Below are 19,327 nucleotides of genomic sequence, written 5' to 3' on the forward strand. Positions count from 1 at the left end.
TTCCTTGGCTGTTATTTCACTTCATGGTACAATTCTTATGCCTTCCTCTCTTATTTTGCAAGGTTTACATGAAGAGGGAGAATGCCAGCAACTGGAATTTTGGCCTGAAAGTGGAGCAAAGTTGAGATACGTATTCTGCGCAACTCCAAACACCATAAAAATCAACGAGGATTTTTTTCCTGATTTATCAAAAATACTGGGCCGAAGAAGCGCCAGAGGGGGGCGTGCAGGTGGCCACAAGCCTGCATGGCGTGGCCACCCCCCCAGGCCGCGCCATGAGGGCTTGTGGGTAGCCTGTTGGCCCACTTGCCCCCTCTTTTGCTATATGAAGGGTTTCATCCAGGAAAAAATAAGAGAGGAGTTTTTTCGTGGTTTCGCCACCGCCATGATGACCCACAAGTATAGGGGATCAATCGTAGTCCTTTCGATAAGTAAGAGTGTCGACCCAACGAGGAGCAGAAGGATCTGACTAGTGGTTTTCAACAAGGTAAAATCTGCAATCACTGAAATTGTCGGTAACAAGTGATTGTGTGGTGAGATGATTCGTAGCAAGCAACAAGTAACAAAAGTAGCAACGGTGCAGCAAAGTGGCCCAATCCCTTTTGTAGCAAGGGACAAGCTTGGACAAAGTATTATAGGAGGAAAAACGCTCCCGAGGACACACGGGAATTTTTGTCATGCTAGTTTCATCATGTTCATATGATTCGCGTTCGTTACTTTGATAGTTTTATATGTCAGTGGACCGGCACTTGGGTACTGCCCTTACTTGGAAAAGCATCCCACTTATGATTAACCCCTCTCGCAAGCATCCGAAATTACGAAAGAAGAATTAAGACAAAGTCTAACCATAGCATTAAACTAGTGGATCCAAATCAGCCCCTTACGAAGCTACGCATAAACTAGGGTTTAAGCTTGTGTCACTCTAGCAACCCATCATCTACTTACTACTTCCCAATGCCTTCCTCTAGGCCCAAATAATGGTGAAGTGTTATGTAGTCGACCTTCACATAACACCACTAGAGGAAAAACAACATACAACATATCAAAATATCGAACGAATACCAAATTCACATGACTACTATTAGCATGACTTATCCCATGTCCTCGGGAACAAAAGTAACTACTCACAAAGCATAATAATATTCATGACCAGAGAGGTAATGAGTAGCATCAAGGATCTGAACATAAACTCTTCCACCAAGTAATCCAACTAGCATCAACTACAAAGAGTAATCAACACTACTAGAAACCTTACAAGTACCAATCGGAGTCACGAGACGGAGATTGGTTACAAGTGATGAACTAGGGTTTGGAGATGAGATGGTGCTGATGAAGATGTTGATGGTGACGAGTCCCCTGCGATGAGAGGAGTGTTGGTGATGATGATGGCGACGATTTCCCCCTCCGGGAGGGAAGTTTCCCCGGCACGATTATCCTGCCAGATCTCTAGATTGGTTCTGCTCAAGTTCCGCCTCGTGCCGGCGACGAAACCATGAAAAAGCTCCTCTATGATTTTTTTCCTGGACGAAACCCTTCATATAGCAAAAGAGGGGGGCAAGTGGGCTAGCAGGCTGCCCACAAGCCCTCATGGCGCGGCCTGGGGGTGGCCGCGCTGTGCAGGCTTGTGGCCACCTGCACGCCCCCGTGTGGCGCTTCTTCGGCCCAGTATTTTTGATAAATCAGGAAAAAAATCCTCGTTGATTTTTACGGCGTTTGGAGTTGCGCAGAATAGGTATCTCAACTTTGCTCCACTTTCAGGCCAGAATTCCAGTTGCCGGCATTCTCCCTCTTCATGTAAACCTTGCAAAATAAGAGAGAAAAGGCATAAGAATTGTACCGTGAAGTGAAATAATAGCCAAAGAAGCGATAATATCAACATGAAAACCTGTTGCAAAATGGACGTATCAACTCCCCCAAGCTTAGACCTCACTTGTCCTCAAACGAAAGCCTAGCTCAATAAATATGTCGACATGTTTAGGGAGAGAGGTGTCGACAAAACAAGATACGAACATGCATGCATCATGATCAAGATCAGAACAACAATACCAACATATAATCTCTCATGCTAAAAGCGATAATTCCTTCACAAAGGAAAAGCATGGATCAAGAACCTTACCGAGAAGTAACAACTGATAGCCTTTAGTCATTGAAGCAATTGCAAATAATCACAACATCAGAAAGAGTCAAATTAGAGCTTGTAAAGCAAATCCACATACTCAATCACTCTTTCGTTCTCTACAATTGCTACAACTCACGTGGTACTCATGAGATCAAAGTTTCAGCTTGACACGGAGAAAGATAGGGGCTTACAGTTTTGACTCCCAACTGCTTACCTCAAGGGTAATGTCAACAATAATAATTCATGAATACCTACCTCCAAGTTGGCATATGAATATAGATCTTTCCCAAGCATATGACAGTAGCCAAGATAAAGGCGAAAAAGGGAATTGGTGAAGATCACCTTGACTCTTTCAAGGGCAAAAAGTATAGGTACAAGATAGGCCCTTCACAGAGGGAAGCAGAGGTTGTCATGCGCTTTTGAGGTTTGGATGCGTGTCCTCTTAGTGCGGAGGAACGTCACTTTATATTGCCCCCTGTGATAAAGAACTTTATTATGCAGTCTGTCGCTTTTATGTCTTCCTCATCACAGGTTCGTATAGAGCTTATTTTCCACACACTAATAGATCATACATATTAGAGAGCAATTTTTATTGCTTGCACCGATGAAAACTTACTTGGGGGATCTTATTCAATCCATAGGTAGGTATGGTGGACTCTCATGGCAAAACAGGTTTGAAGGTTTATGGATGCACAAGTAGTATTTCTACTTAGTGCGGGAGTTTTGGCTAATATGAGGTGGAAGCAATCGTCGCATGCTAAGGGATCTTTAATCATATAACATTATTCAGAGCCAAGCAAACACAATTCATTATGTTGTCTTCCTTGTCCAACATCTACTTCTAGGTATGCAATAGTTTAGTGAGTGTTCACAAGCATAGATGGTGTCAGAGATGATATATTTATATGTGAACTTCTCCTTCCTTATCACTTCCTATTAATTGCAACCATGACAAAGGTCTACGTTTGCCTACCCTCAACAAGTTTCAATCATCATCCTTTTTATATGTGAAGCCATCACTTCCCATAAGATCATTACATGATGTTTCATGCTTTTGTTCTATTCTCACTCTTTTGATCATGGCAAGAGGCAAAGCCCTTAAACTAAGACACTCTTTATTATAAGGCTCACGAGCAAGAATACATCGGGGGTGACACAAAGAAAAACTCAAAACTAAAACACTAAGACTTTTAAACTACTAGAGAAAAAGAAAACTGAAAAGGAAAACTAGAACAAAGGTAAAGGCAAAAGATGTGATGGTGATACGATACCGGGGCAACTCCCCCAAGCTTGGCACAAGCCAAGGGGATTGCCCATACCAATGCTCAGTTGTCTTCCTTTGGTGGTGATGGTGGAGTTTTTGCAATCTTTGACTCCAAGAGGGCCATTAATCTTTGATTTATACCTTGGAGATCTGCGATATGTTTTCCAGCAAAACAACTTCACGAGTGAGACAAGTATTGCGAGCACGAGTTGTTTAAAAAAACCTCAAGAGTTCAATCAAAGATGGAGACAGTAGGTGGAGGTAGGGTTGGAGGAAATCCACTTCTTCAACTTCTTCCTTGTTGAGCACAGATTGCACTTCGTCCGATGCCTGATCCTCCTCCTTAGCTTTGCCCTTGGTTTCTTTAGGTAGCCTTTCCTTAGCCTGCATGACCTCCATTCTTTTCAAATCAGCATAAACTTCTCCATAGATTTGACGGAGATTGTTCTCCCCCACAGATTCCTGGGACGACATCTTGCTCTAAATCTGCGGCAGAAAACAGGCACGAAACGAAAAATAGAGGAGATCTGCGTGATGAAGGGGTGAGACCAAATGGAAGTATATATAATGATTTTTTCCAGACCAGAAGGAGTACTCCGCACGAAAACGGAGTCCGGGAGGCGCACGAGGTGGCCACAAGCCCTCACGGCGCTGCCAGGGGGTAGGCCCGCGCCGTGCAGTCTTGTCGCATCCTCGCGCACTTTCCGGACTACTTCCAATTTTTGTATTTTTTCAAATATTCCAAAACGGAGAAAATTTCCTACTGGAAAAGTTTTGGACTCTGTTTTCTTACCGAAACACATACCTCTTTGTTTTCGGAGTCTGAAACAGGCTGATAAATATCCCTTAGGTATTCTTCCGGAGTTATGGTATTAATGATATTGCTTTCAACATTTATGGGAGTACCTGACATATAATGCTTTATTCTCTGCCCATTTACAACTCTCGGACAATTAACTTCCGTGTTGTTGATCTTGATAGCACCGGAACGATATACTTCCTCAACAACATAGGGACCTTCCCATTTAGAGAGAAGTTTGCCTGCAAAGATTCTTAAACGAGAGTTATATAGCAAGACATAATCACCTACATTGAACTCATGCTTTTGTATCCTCTTATCATGCCACCTCTTAACCTTCTCTTTGAACAGCTTGGCATTCTCATATGCCTGTGTTCTCCACTCATCAAGCAAGCTAATATCAAAGAACCTCTTCTCACCAGCAAGTTTGAAATCAAAGTTGAGCTCTTTGATTGCCCAATAAGCTTTATGCTCTAGCTCAAGAGGTAAGTGACATGATTTCCCATACACCATTTTGTACGGAGACATGCCCATGGGATTCTTAGAGGCCGTTCTATATGCCCACAATGCATCATCGAGCTTCTTAGACCAATTCTTTCTAGACCTATTGACAGTCTTTTGCAGAATCAGGTTAATCTCTCTATTACTTAGCTCTACTTGACCACTGGACTGAGGGTGATAGGGAGACGCAATTCTATGGTTGACATCATACTTAGCAAGCGTTTTACGGAAAGCACCATGAATGAAGTTTGAACCACCGTCGGTCAATAGATATCTAGGGACTCCAAATCTAGGGAAGATAACTTCTTTCAGAGTCTTGATAGAAGTGTTGTGATCAACATTACTAGTGGGGATAGCTTCTACCCACTTAGTGACGTAATCAGCAGCAACTACGATGTGAGTATACCCATTGGATTTTGGAAAAGGTCCCATATAATCAAAGCCCCAAACATCAAATGTTTCAATGACAAGTGAATAGTTCATAGGCATTTCCTGACGTTTGCTAATATTACCTATTCTTTGACATTCGTCACAAGACAAGACAAACTTACGGGCATCCTTGAAGGGAGTGGGCCAATAGAAACCTAATTGCAATACCTTGTGTGCAGTTCTATCTCCCGCATGGTGTCCTCCATAGGCCTTGGAGTGACACTTCTGTAGGATCTGTCCCTGTTCATGTTCAGGTACACAACGTCTAATAACACCATCTACTCCTTCCTTATAAAGGTGAGGGTCATCCCAAAAGTAGTGTCTCAAGTCAAAGAAGAATTTCTTTTTTTGCTGGTACGTGAAACTAGGTGGTATATATTTGGCAACAATATAGTTTGCATAATCAGCATACCACGGTGCACTAGATGAAGCATTGATGACATTCAATTGCTCATCGGGAAAGCTATCATCAATAGGTTGTGGGTCATCAAGAACGTTCTCCAACATAGACAAGTTATCTGCTACAGGGTTATCAGCACCCTTCCTGTCGACAACGTGCAAATCAAATTCTTGTAGCAAGAGAACCCATCTGATAAGTCTAGGTTTAGTATCTTTCTTCTCCATGAGGTACTTAATAGCAGCGTGATCAGTGTGAATAATGACTTTCGAATCAACTATGTAAGACCTGAACTTTTCACATGCAAACACGACCGCTAAAAATTCCTTCTCCGTAGTGGCATAGTTTCTTTGGGCACTGTCTAGAGTTTTACTAGCGTAGTGAATAACATTCAACTTCTTATCGACTCTTTGCCCTAGAACAGCACCAACAACATAATCGCTAGCATCACACATGATTTCAAAAGGTAAGTTCCAATCAAGTGGTTGAACAATAGGTGCAGTTATCAAAGCCCTCTTAAGTATTTCGAAGGCTTCCTCACAATCATCGTCAAAGAAAAAAGGAATATTCTTTTGCAAGAGATTGGTAAGAGGCCTAGAAATCTTAGAGAAATCTTTAATGAACCTTCTATAGAAACCAGCATGACCAAGGAAACTTCTTATCCCTTTGATATCTGTGGAGTATGGCATTTTCTCGATTGCATCAACCTTAGCCTTATCGACTTCAATACCTCTTTCAGAAATTTTATGTCCAAAGACGATGCCTTCATTAACCATAGAGTGGCACTTCTCCCAATTCAAGACAAGATTGGTTTCTTTACATCTCTGCAAGACTCGATCAAGGTTGCTGAGGCAATCATCAAAGGAAGACCCATAAACGGAGAAGTCATCCATGAAAACCTCGACAATCTTTTCACAAAAGTCAAAGAATATAGCCATCATACGTCTTTGAAAGGTGGCAGGTGCATTACATAAGCCAAAAGGCATACGTCTATAAGCAAAGGTACCGAAAGGGCAGGTGAAAGTGGTTTTCTCCTGATTAGATTGTGCAACTGGTATTTGGGAGAAACCAGAATAACCGTCTAGCAAGCAGAAGTGTGTGTGTTTGGACAGCCTTTCTAGCATTTGATCGATAAAAGGCAAAGGGTAATGATCTTTCCTAGTGGCTTTATTCAATTTCCTAAAATCAATCACCATCCTATAGCCAGTAATAATCCTCTGTGGGATCAATCCATCCTTATCATTAGGGACAACGGTAATGCCTCCCTTTTTAGGGACGCAATGCACCTGACTCACCCAATCACTATGAGCAACAGGATAGATGATACCCGCTTCAATAGCTTTAGTATTTCTTTTCTCACTACTTCTTTCATCTTAGGATTAAATCTCCTTTGATGATCTACAACTCGTTTGAAATCATGATCAGTTTTAATCTTGTGCTGGCATAGAGTAGGACTAATGCCCTTAAGATCATCAAGAGTATATCCAATAGCAACACGGTGCTTCCTCAGAGTTTTTAGTAACTTCTTCTCTTCATGCTCTGAGAGGCTAGCACTAATTATAACAGGATATATCTCTTTTTCATCAAGATAAGCATACTTAAGAGTATCCGACAGCTATTTAAGGTTGAACACAGGATCACCCTTTGGTGGGGGAGGATCCCCAAGCAGTTCAACAGGCAAGTTATTCTTAAGGATAGGGTATTGTTCTAAGACAATTCTATCTATCTCATCCCTTTCATCCATATGCATATCATTTTCATGCTCAAGGAAGTATTGCTCTAAGGGATCAGTAGGAGGCACGGCAATAGAGGCTAAGGCAATAGTTTCATCCTTACTAGGCAACTCTTTTTCATGAGGTTGTCTACCAAACTTAGAGAAATTGAACTCATGTGACACCCCTTCAAAGCCAACAATGACAGTTTGCTTCTCACAATCAATATGAGCATTGACAGTATTGAGAAAAGGTCTACCAAATATGATGGGACAGAAGCTATCTTGTGCGGTAGCAAGAACGAGGAAATCAGCAGGATACTTCGTTTTACCACACAAGACTTCGACATCCCTAACAATTCCCATAGGGCATATAGTATCTCTATTGGCAAGCTGAATAGTGACATTAATAGGCTCTATCTCAACAGGTGCAATATCATCTTTGATTTCATCGTATAAGGATTGAGGTATTGCACTAACACTAGCACCCACATCACATAAACCATGATAACAATGATCTCATATCTTAACAGAAACAACAGGCATGCCAACAACAGGCATGGCAACAACAGGCCTATGTTTGTATCTGCTAGAATTGCTAAACCTCACGTTAGAGACAAACATAGGCCTATTATTGGCATGTCTGTGGTTTCTATTAAGATAGGAGATCATTGTTATCATGGCTTATGTGACATGGCTGCTAGTGTTAGTGCAATACCTCAATCCTTATATGATGAAATCAAAGATGAGATTGCACATGTTGAGATAGAGCCTATTGATGTCACTATTCAGCTTGCCAATAGAGATACTATATGCCCTTTGGGAACTGTTAGGGATGTTCAAGTCTTGTGTGGTAAAAGGAAGTATCCTGCTGATTTCCTCGTTCTTCCTACCGCACAAGATAGATTTTGTCCCATCATATTCGGTAGACCTTTTCTCAATACCTTCAATGCTCATATTGATTGTGAGAAGCAAACTCTCACTGTTGGCTTTGGAGGTGTGTCACACGAGTTCAATTTCTCTAGGTTTGGTAGACAACCTCATGAAAAGGAGTTGCCTAGTAGGGATGAAACTATTGCCTTAGCCTCTATTGCCGTGCCTCCTACTGATCCCTTAGAGCAATACTTGCTTGAGCATGAAAATGATATGCATATGGATGAGAGGGATGAGATAGATAGAGTTGTCTTAGAACAATATCCTATCCTTAAGAATAACTTGCCTGTTGAACTGCTTGGGGATCCACCCCCACCAAAGGGTGATCCTGTGTTCGAGTTTAAACAGTTGCCTGATACTCTTAAGTATGCTAATCTTGATGAAAAAGAGATATATCCTTTTATAATTAGTGCTAGCCTCTCAGAGCATGGAGAAAAGAAGTTACTAAAAACTCTGAGGAAGCACCGTGCTGCTATTGGATATACTCTTGATGATCTTAAGGGTATTAGTCCTACGCTATGTCAGCACAAGATTAAAACTAATCCTGATTTCAAACCAGTTGCTGATCATCAAAGGAGATTAAATCCTAAGATGAAAGAAGTAGTGAGAAAGAAATACTAAAGCTCCTGGAAGCAGGTATTATCTATCATGTTGCTCATAGTGATTGGGTGAGTCCGGTGCATTGCGTCCCTAAGAAGGGAGGCATTACCGTTGTCCCTAATGATAAGGATGAATTGATCCCACAGAGGATTATTACTGGCTATAGGATGGTGATCAATTTTAGGAAATTAAATAAAGCCACTAGGAAAAATCATTACCCTTTACCTTTTATCGACCAAATGCTAGAAAGACTATCCAAAGACACACACTTATGCTTTCTAGACGGTTATTCTGGTTTCTCCCAAATACCAGTTGCACAATCTAATCAGGAGAAAACCACTTTCACCTGCCCTTTCTGTACCTTTGCTTATAGACGTATGCCTTTTGGCTTATGTAATGCACCTGCCACTTTTCAAAGATGCGTGATGGCTATATTCTCTGACTTATGTGAAAAGATTGTTGAGGTTTTCATGGATGACTTCTCCGTTTACGGGTCTTCCTTTGATGATTGCCTCAGCAACCTTGCTCGAGTCTTGCAGAGATGTAAAGACACCAATCTTGTCTTGAATTGGGAGAAGTGCCACTTTATGGTTAATGAAGGCATCGGCTTAGGACATAAAATTTCTGAAAGAGGTATTGAAGTCGATAAGGCTAAGGTTGATGCAATCGAGAAAATGCCATACCCCACAAATATCAAAGGTATAAGAAGTTTCCTTGGTCATGATGGTTTCTATAGAAGGTTCATTAAAGACTTATCTAAGATTTCTAGGCCTCTTACCAATCTCTTGCAAAAGGATATTCCTTTTGTCTTTGACGATGATTGTGAGGAAGCTTTCGAAATACTTAAGAGGGCTTTGATAACTGCACCTATTGTTCAACCACCTGATTGGAACTTGCCTTTTGAGATCATGTGTGATGCTAGCGATTATGCTGTTGGTGCTGTTCTAGGGCAAAGAGTTGAGAAGAAGTTGAATGTTATTCACTATGCTAGTAAAACTCTAGATAGTGCCCAAAGAAACTATGCCACTGCGGAGAAGGAATTTTTAGCAGTCGTGTTTGCATGTGAAAAGTTCAGGTCTTACATAGTTGATTCCAAAGTCACTATTCACACTGATCATGCTACTATTAAGTACCTCATGGAGAAGAAAGATGCTAAACCTAGACTTATCAGATGGGTTCTCTTGCTACAAGAATTTGATTTGCACGGTATCGACAGGAAGGGTGCTGATAACCCTGTAGCAGATAACTTGTCTAGGTTGGAGAACGTTCTTGATGACCCACAACCTATTGATGATAGCTTTCCTGATGAGCAATTGAATGTCATCAATGCTTCACGTAGTGCACCGTGGTATGCTGATTATGCAAACTATATCGTTGCCAAATATATACCACCTAGTTTCACATACCAGCAAAAGAAGAAATTCTTCTTTGACTTGAGGCATTACTTTTGGGATGATCCTCACCTTTATAAGGAAGGACTAGATGGTGTTATTAGACGTTGTGTACCTGAACATGAACAGGGACAGATCCTACATAAGTGTCACTCCGAGGCCTACGGAGGACACCATGCGGGAGATAGAACTGCACACAAGGTATTGCAATCAGGTTTCTATTGGCCCACTCTCTTCAAGGATGCCCGTAAGTTTATCTTGTCTTGTGACGAATGTCAATGAATAGGTAATATTAGCAAACGTCGGGAAATGCCTATGAACTATTCACTTATCATTGAACCATTTGATGTTTGGGGCTTTGATTATATGGGACCTTTTCCAAAATCCAATGGGTATACTCACATCTTAGTTGTTGTTGATTACGTCACTAAGTGGGTAGAAGCTATCCCCACTAGTAGTGCTGATCACAACACCTCTATTATGATGTTGAAGGAAGTTATCTTCCCTAGATTTGAAGTACCTAGATATCTAATGACCGACGGTGGTTCACACTTCATTCATGGTGCTTTCCGTAAAATGTTTGCTAAGTACGATGTCAACCATAGAATTGCGTCTCCCTATCACCCTCAGTCCAATGGTCAAGTAGAGCTAAGTAATAGAGATATTAAACTGATTCTGCAAAAGACTGTCAACAGGTCTAGAATGAATTGGTCTAAGAAGCTTGATGATGCACTGTGGGCTTATAGAACTGCCTATAAGAATCCCATGGGCATGTCTCCGTACAAAATGGTGTATGGGAAAGCATGTCACTTACATCTTGAGCTAGAGCATAAAGCTTATTGGGCAATCAAATAGCTCAACTTTGATTTCAAACTTGCCAGTGAGAAGAGGTTGTTTGACATTAGCTCGCTTGATGAGTGGAGAACTCAGGCATATGAGAATGCCAAGATGTTCAAATAGAAGGTTAAGAGGTGGCATGATAAGAGGATACAAAAGCGTGAGTTCAATGTAGGTGATTATGTCTTGCTATATAACTCTCGTGTAAGATTCTTTGCATGCAAGCTTCTCTCTAAATGGGAAGGTCCCTATGTTGTTGAGGAAGTATATCGTTCCGGTGCTATCAAGATCAACAACACGAAAGGTAATTGTCCGAGAGTGGTAAATGGGCAGAGAATCAAGCATTATATCTCAGGTACTCCCATAAATGTTGAAAGCAATATTATCAATATCATAACTCCGGAAGAATACCTAAGGGATATTTATCAGCCTGTTTCAGACTCCGAAAACAAGGAGGTATGTGATTCGGTAAGAAAACAGAGTCCAAAACTTTTCCAGTAGTAAATTTTCGCTGTTTTGGAATATTTGAAAAAAATACAAAAATTGGAAGTAGTCCGGAAAGTGCGCGTGGAGGCGACAAGCCTGCACGGCGCGGACCCACCCCTAGCCGCACCGTGAGGGCTTGTGGCCACCTCATGCGCCTCCCGTACTCCGTTTTCGTGCGGGGTACTCCTTCTGGTCTGAAAAAAAATCATTATATGTACTTCCGTTTGGTCTGACCCCTGCATCACGCAGATTTCCTCTGTTTTTCGTTTTGAGCATGTTTCTGTTGCAGATCTAGATCGCTATGACTTCCCCAAAAGCTCTGAAGGACAAGATCTTCGAGAAGGTCATTAATCCCTACCTCACGAGAGTGGTGCAACACCCTCAATCTATCGAGATGCGTGAAGGGATGTTGCACATCCGTGATGTCGAGGGGCCTAAGAAGACCGAAAGCGTGGAGACGAGGCTCCAAGCAATGGAGCAACAAGTCTTCAAGTGCCAAGGGATGGTGGAGCGTGGACTCAACGCCAACCAAATGATGATCACGGAGTTCACCAACAAGCACAGGATTGATGCCAATGACATTGGGAAGCATCTCTCCAGGCTCTATGACAGGATTGATCAACTCCAGGCCCAGATCTATGACCTGTAGAACCAAAACTATGAGGATGAGTATAGATTTAAATCAATTTGGTTGGCTGCAGATTTGAGGATTCCGGAGACTCGTTCAACTTTTCATGATGGAGCACCTATGCCTTGGAAGACGGAGGATCAAACTCATGTTGCAACAACTTCATCATCATCACCACCAAAGGAAGATAACTGAGCATTGGTATGGGCAATCCCCTTGGCTTGTGCCAAGCTTGGGGGAGTTGCCCCGGTATCGTATCACCATCACATCTTTTGCCTTTACCTTTGTTTTAGTTTTCCTTTTCAGTTTTCGCTTTCTCTAGTAGATTAAAAGTCTTAGTGTTTTAGTCTTGAGTCTTGCTTTGTGTCACCCCTGATGTATTCGAGCTCGTGAGCCATATAATAAAGAGTGTCTTAGTTGAAGGGCTTTGCCTCGGGCCATGATCAAAAGAGTGAGAATAGAACAAAAGCATGAAAGATCATGTAATGATCTTATGGGAAGTGATAGCTTCACATATAAAAAGGATGATGATTGAAACTTGTTGAGGGTAGGCAAACGTAGACCTTGGTCATGGTTGCAATTAATAGGAAGTGATAAAGAAGGAGAGGTTCACATATAAATATATCATCTCTGACACCATCTATGATTGTGAACACTCACTAAACTATTACATGCCTAAAAGTAGATGTTGGACAAGGAAGCCAAGGTAATGAATTGTGTTTGCTTGGCTCTGAACAATGTTATATGATTAGAGATCCCTTAGCATGTGACGATTGCTACCATCTCATATTAGCCAAAACCTCCCGCACCAAGTAGAGATACTACTTGTGCATCCATAAACCTTCAAACCAGTTTTGCCATGAGTGTCCACCATACCTACCTATGGATTGAATAAGATCCCTCAAGTAAGTTGTCATCGTTGCAAGCAATAAAAATTGCTCTCTAATATGTATGATCTATTAGTGTGTGGAAAATAAGCTTTATACGAACCTGTGATGAGGAAGACATAAAAGCGACAGACTGCATAATAAAGTTCTTTATCACAAGATGCAATATAAAGTGACGTTCCTCCACACTAAGAGGACACACATTCAAACCTCAAAAACGCATAACAACCTCTGCTTCCCTCTGCGAAGGGTCTATCTTGTACCTTTACTTTTTGCCCTTGAAAGAGTCATGGTGATCTTCACCAATTCCTTATTTCGCCTTTATCTTGGCTACCGTCATATGCTTGGGAAAGATCTATATTCATATGTCAACTTGGAGGTAAGTATTCATGAATTATTATTGTTGACATTACCCTTCAGGTAAGCAGTTGGGAGGCAAAGCTGCAAGCCCCTATCTTTCTTTGTGTCCAGCTGAAACTTTGATCTCATGAGTACCACGTGAGTTGTAGCAATTGTAGAGAACGAAAGAATGATTGAGTATGTGGATTTGCTTCACAAGATCTTATTTGACTCTTTCTGATGTTGTGATAAATTGCAATTGCTTCAATGACTAAAGGCTATCGGTTGTTACTTCTCGGTAAGGTTCTTGAGCCGTGCTTTACTTTGTGAAGGAATTATCACTTTAGCATGAGAGATTATATGTTGGTATTGCTGTTGTGATCTTCATCATGATGCATGTAAGTTCGTATCTTGTTTTGTCGAAACCTCTCTCTCTCTGAACAGGTGGACATATTTATTCAGCAAGGCTTTCGCTTGAGGACAAGCGAGGTCTAAGCTTGGGGGAGTTGATACGTCCATTTTGCATCATGTTTTCATGTTGATATTTATCGCTTCCTTGGCTGTTATTTCACTTCATGGTACAATTCTTATGCCTTTCCTCTCTTATTTTGCAAGGTTTACATGAAGAGGGAGAATGCCGGCAACTGGAATTCTAGCCTTAAAGTGGAGCAAAGTTGAGATACCTATTCTGCGCAACTCCAAACACCGTAAAAATCAACGAGGATTTTTTCCTGATTTATCAAAAATACTGGGCCGAAGAAGCGCCATAGGGGGGCGTGCAGGTGGCCACAAGCCTGCACGGCGCGGCCACCCCCCAGGCCGCGCCATGAGGGCTTGTGGGCAGCCTGCTCGCCCTCTTGCCCCCTTCTTTTGCTATATGAAGGGTTTCGTCCAGGAAAAAATCAGAGAGGAGCTTTTTCGTGGTTTCGTCGCCGGCACGAGGCGGAACTTGAGCAGAACCAATCTAGAGCTCCGGCAAGACGATCCTGCCGGGGAAACTTCCCTCTTGGAGGGGGAAATCATCGCCATCGTCATCACCAACACTCCTCTCATCGGAGGGGACTCGTCACCATCAACATCTTCATCAGCACCATCTCATCTCCAAACCCTAGTTCATCACTTGTAACCATTCTCCATCTCATGACTCCGATTGGTACTTGTAAGGTTGCTAGTAGTGTTGATTGCTCTTTGTAGTTGATGCTAGTTGGATTATTTGGTGGAAGAGTTTATGTTTAGATCCTTGATGCTAGTCATTACCTCTCTGGTCATGGATATGATTATGCTTTGTGAGTAGTTACTTTTGTTCCGGAGGACATGGGATAAGTCATGCTAATAGTAGTCATGTGAATTTGGTATTCGTTCGGTAATTTGATGTGTTGTATGTTGTTTTTCCTCTAGTGGTGTTATGCGAACGTCGACTACATAACACTTCACCATTATTTGGGCCTAGATGAAGGCATTGGGAAGTAGTAAGTAGATGATGGGTTGCTAGAGTTACAGAAGCTTAAACCTAGTTTATGCGTTGCTTCGTAAGGGGCTGATTTGGATCCACTAGTTTAATGCTATGGTTAGACTTTGTCTTAATTCTTCTTTCATAGTTGCGGATGCTTGCGAGAGGGGTTAATCATAAGTGGGATGCTTGTCCAAGTAAGGGAAGTACCCAAGCGCCGGTCCACCCACATATCAAACTATCAAAGTAACGAACGCGAATCATATGAACATGATGAAACTAGCATGACAGGAATTCCCGTGTGTCCTCGGGAGCGTTTTTTCTCCTATAAGACTTTGTCCAGGCTTGTCCCTTGCTACAAAAGGGATTGGGCCACTTTGCTGCACTGTTTCTACTTTTGCTACTTGTTGCTTGCTGTGAATCATCTCACTACACAATCACTTGTTACCGATAATTTCAGTGCTTGTAGATATTTCCTTGGTGAAAACCACTTGTCAGATCCTTCTACTCCTCGTTGGGTTCGACACTCTTACTTATCAAAAGGACTACGATTGATCCCCTATACTTGTGGGTCATCAGGCAACCAACCCAAAGTGGGCTGGTGCGCCTCCCACAAGAGGCCCAAGGCGCAGGAGGGAGAGAAGGGCGGGGGGAAACCCTGGCACTGGTGGGCCTAAGGCCCACCTAAGGGGTGCGCCACCCCCTCCCCCTTCCCTAGCCGCCACACCTCCCATCTGGGGGGGCTGCCACACCACCTAGGGGGAAACCCTAGGGGTGGCACCCCCTCCCCTCCTCCTGTAAATACCTAGGGGTTTGGGGCTGTTTTGCACACGGTTTCCTCTCCTCTCGGCGCAACCTTGCTCCCCTTCTTCCTCCTCCTCCCATGGTGCTTGGCAAAGCCCTGCCGGGAGACCTCGTCTCTCCATCGACACTACGCCGTCGTGCTGCCGGAGATCTTCCCAACCTCTCCCTCCTCTTTGCTAGCTCAAGGTGCGGGAGACGTCACCGGGCTGCACGTGTGTTGAATGTGGAGGTGCCGTGGTTCGGCACTAGATCAGAATCTCACCGCAATCTAAATCGCCGCGAGTACGACTCCATCAACCGCGTTCTAGCAATGCTTCCGTTTAGCGATCTTCAAAGGTATGAAGATGCACTCACCCCTCTCTCATTGCTGGTCTCTGCATAGGAAGATCTGAATATGCGTAGGAATTTTTTTGAATTTATGCTACGTTACCCAATAGTTTTCTCAAGAGAGGAAGTTGCATGTCTTTCATTAGGCATGGAACTGCAAGTGTCGCCCCTGACTGCAACTTCATACCTTGAATATGACTGCAACTCTATAGTATTTTGTCAATAGGGACACTTTCATGTGTGTCACTAGGCTTGCAACTTCAAGTGTCACCCTCTACTCCAAGCCGGTGTCACGGCAGATTGCAACGACGTGTCTTCGACGTGACGACAACTCTTCGGTGATTTGTAGGGACGGGTAGTTGCTTCTCCGACACTAGGCACATAACTCCAAGTACCGTCCCTACTAAAACTCAAAGGTGTTTTGTCGGGAGGGGCGGTTACATTTCTACCACTAGACACACAACTATAAACGCAACCATTTTTCAAGTTTTTGTTTTTATTTTTTATACTTTTTCTTTGTTAATTGTATGATTCTTGCTACTTTTTTATTTTTATTTTTATATTAAGCACTAGTTTTTTAAAATTTAAAATATTGCCATCTAGTTGCACAATCGCCTTTGACTATAACTTCATATATATGTCGTTTTTTCTTCTTTTAATTTTTATTTTATACCGCTTTCTAATTTTTATACTCAAAACATGCAACCTACACTAGTAGAAAATGGGTCTTTCGGCCAAATCAGAAAAGACCATTAGCCCCGGTTCAAACTAAAACCAGGAGCAATGTCAGACCTTGGTTCCGGTTCAGTTTGCAATTGGTCCCGGTTCAGTTTGCCAGGGCACTGGTCCCGGTTCGGTTCATCTCATTAGTCCCGGTTCGGGGCAAAAACCGGGACTAAAGATCCAGTGACTGCCACGTGGCGTGCCGCGGAGTATTAGTCTCGGTTTATGGCCAGAACCGGGACTAAATGGTAGGCTATTAGTCCCGGTTTTAGACAAAAACTGGGACTAAAGTGCTGCTTATAAAAATCGGGAAGATGTTGGCCCAGACCCGACGCCGAGTACTTTCTGGCGACGGCAACGACTCACGACGAAGCGAAGCAACACTGGCTACCGAACTCGACGAGATATCTTTACGTCGAGATACACCGTAGTGCAAAGCTAGCTAGCCACTACAGGAATCAACTATTTTACCTAAAAAAAAATTATTTGCCGTTAGCTAATCGTCGGGGCAGACGGCAAAGATTATTTTGCCGTCACTGACCTGACGGCAAAGAATAACTAACAGCAAAGAAATATTTTGCCGTCCGTAAGAAAATCAGATGACGGCAAATATATTTTACCGTCTGTAAAAAGTTAATGATGACGGCAAAAATATAATTTTGTCGTCTGTAAAGTATACTAATGACGGCAAAAAAATATTTTACCGTGTATAAATAAAATTGATGACAGCAAAGATATTTTGCCATGTGTGCACGCGAACGGCAGTTAACGGTGCCATGGCTTTGCCGTCTGCCCTTAGTCCAAATGACGGCAAAGTAATTGGAAAATAAAAAAAAGGAACCCCACCCTGCCGCATCGAAGCCCCTCTCCCCCGCATCCGCATCTCCTCTCTGCCCTCCTGCGACCTAGGCTTAGGCGCCGCCGCCGACCTTAACACTGAGCTCCAGCGGCCATAGCCGGCACGGAGGACCCTGCCGAGTTCACCTCGCCATGCTTGTTAATCCTTCCGGCCAGATCCGTCCCTCCCTGCCTCCAACACCCGCGCCCAACCCATCCCCCACGGCTAGGGTTTGGGGCGAGACCTCGTCTCCACCATCGGCGTGCCTCCGACGAGCTCCGGCGGCCATGGCCGATGCGAAAGACGCTGTCGAGCTCTTCCCCAACCCCATCGCCAGCGACCCGCACCCCCTCTCGCTCCACCCCCATAGCTCGTTGACCAGCCTGCTCCGTCAGGTCGTGGACGGCGAGGCTGGGCAGGGAAGAGGAGGTCGCTGATGAGGTTCGCCGGTCAGACAGGTGCAAGGGCGCCGATCTCCCTCCTCGTGTTCCCGGACGACGCGCAAGCCATCCTTCCCTTTCTTCCGTGCGGCTCTACCCTGTCCTGACTTCTCCTCGCCTCGCCGCCGTCCGCTCGACCACAGCTCGCCCCCGTCCACAAAGGAGACAAGTAGCAGCAGCGCCCCAAATCGAGGGAGGGAGGATCCTCTCAGGTGATATTTTATCTCTCAAATGTGATGTCCCATCTCTTGGTTAGTTGCTTTGTTTGGATGATTTCAGGCCTTGATGTGTGCTGCGATTTACGAGTATTTGGTAGTATGAACTCTAGAATAGGGAATAGATCTGGGGTGATGGGTTTAACAACCACAGGAGATAGATGATGCCTTTGTGCAGTACTAGGAATCAAAAGGATCTGGGTGGGAATGGTGACGAGGCAACACAACAATTTCATGTGTTCGTTATAACTTTAAATAGTCTAAACACCATTTTTTATGAACTACGATGGATCATAAAGCTACTAAAATTATAACAATTGCTTTATCTCGTAAAAAATTGCAGTCAACTAACAAATGGATGGTAAGACCAGGAGAATATAACTGAAGAAATCTATAGCATTTTAACTGAAGGACAAACTGACTTATCTTCAGTTAAGTGGCATATTAACTTTTCATCAGTGAGGTACAACATTCTCTACATACGGTGCTTTTCTCTTGAGTATACCAGTTCAATAATGAACGATTAATTCACTATATGAATTGATTTCAGTTTTGTACATGTGTGCATCATACTTAATGTTAATTCCCTATTAAATTAGCAAGATTTAGGAAGTCATTTTTTTGCAGGTCAAAAAAGCAAGATTTAGATGATATTTCGCAACAATGTCAATGTTAGATTCTGATTCACCAACAGTGCTCTTTAGGTTACAAAGGATTTGAATTGAGCGATTCAACTCTGCCTTCATCAGTACAAATAATTCATAAAAGAGGTTCAGTCTCTTCTTTATTATCTAGGTGCATTAATACTACGTATGATACTAACTGAGTACAGTTGCCTGCAGTATGCATTGCTCTACTTTGGATCCTTTTTCTTACTTTATACTTCCTTTGCTCTCTGTTGTGTTTGCAGATGAATTGGACTAATCTACTCAGCATCTCATGACTTTAGAAGCACGAGTTCATGAAAACTGATATCCACTAGGATTGCTCTGCTCCTGTTGACATGCGAGAGCTGTTTGAAGCGAACTGGATGGTTGTCACCACTGATTAAGCTGCCGAGCCCAAGAATTGTGTCAGACTATTGGCCAAGCTGTTCAATTTCTCAACACCGTTCAGTTTTGTCATTGGCCGCCCTTGCGTACACTCAACAGAGAAGGGTATCTATCCTCAGTTTCCTACTCTAGATAACATCTACTCATATAATTGATC

General features: G+C 42.9%; 1 protein-coding gene across 1 annotated transcript; it reads left to right on the forward strand.

The window, feature by feature from the left end:
• Positions 1 to 17,443: 17,443 nt before the first annotated feature.
• On the forward strand, positions 17,444 to 18,117 carry LOC123444095. Its single transcript, XM_045120711.1, has one exon. The coding sequence runs from the start codon at positions 17,616 to 17,618 to the stop codon at positions 17,898 to 17,900; it is 285 nt and encodes a 94-aa protein (XP_044976646.1). The 5' UTR covers positions 17,444 to 17,615; the 3' UTR covers positions 17,901 to 18,117.
• Positions 18,118 to 19,327: the final 1,210 nt, after the last annotated feature.

The sequence above is a fragment of the Hordeum vulgare genome, chromosome 3H, assembly GCF_904849725.1.
Source record: "Hordeum vulgare subsp. vulgare chromosome 3H, MorexV3_pseudomolecules_assembly, whole genome shotgun sequence".
Classification (NCBI taxonomy): domain Eukaryota; kingdom Viridiplantae; phylum Streptophyta; class Magnoliopsida; order Poales; family Poaceae; genus Hordeum; species Hordeum vulgare.

Bases quoted from the DNA above. Each gene is read 5' to 3' on its own strand.
- LOC123444095 (XM_045120711.1), top strand. From the start codon at position 17,616: ATGCTTGTTAATCCTTCCGGCCAGATCCGTCCCTCCCTGCCTCCAACA.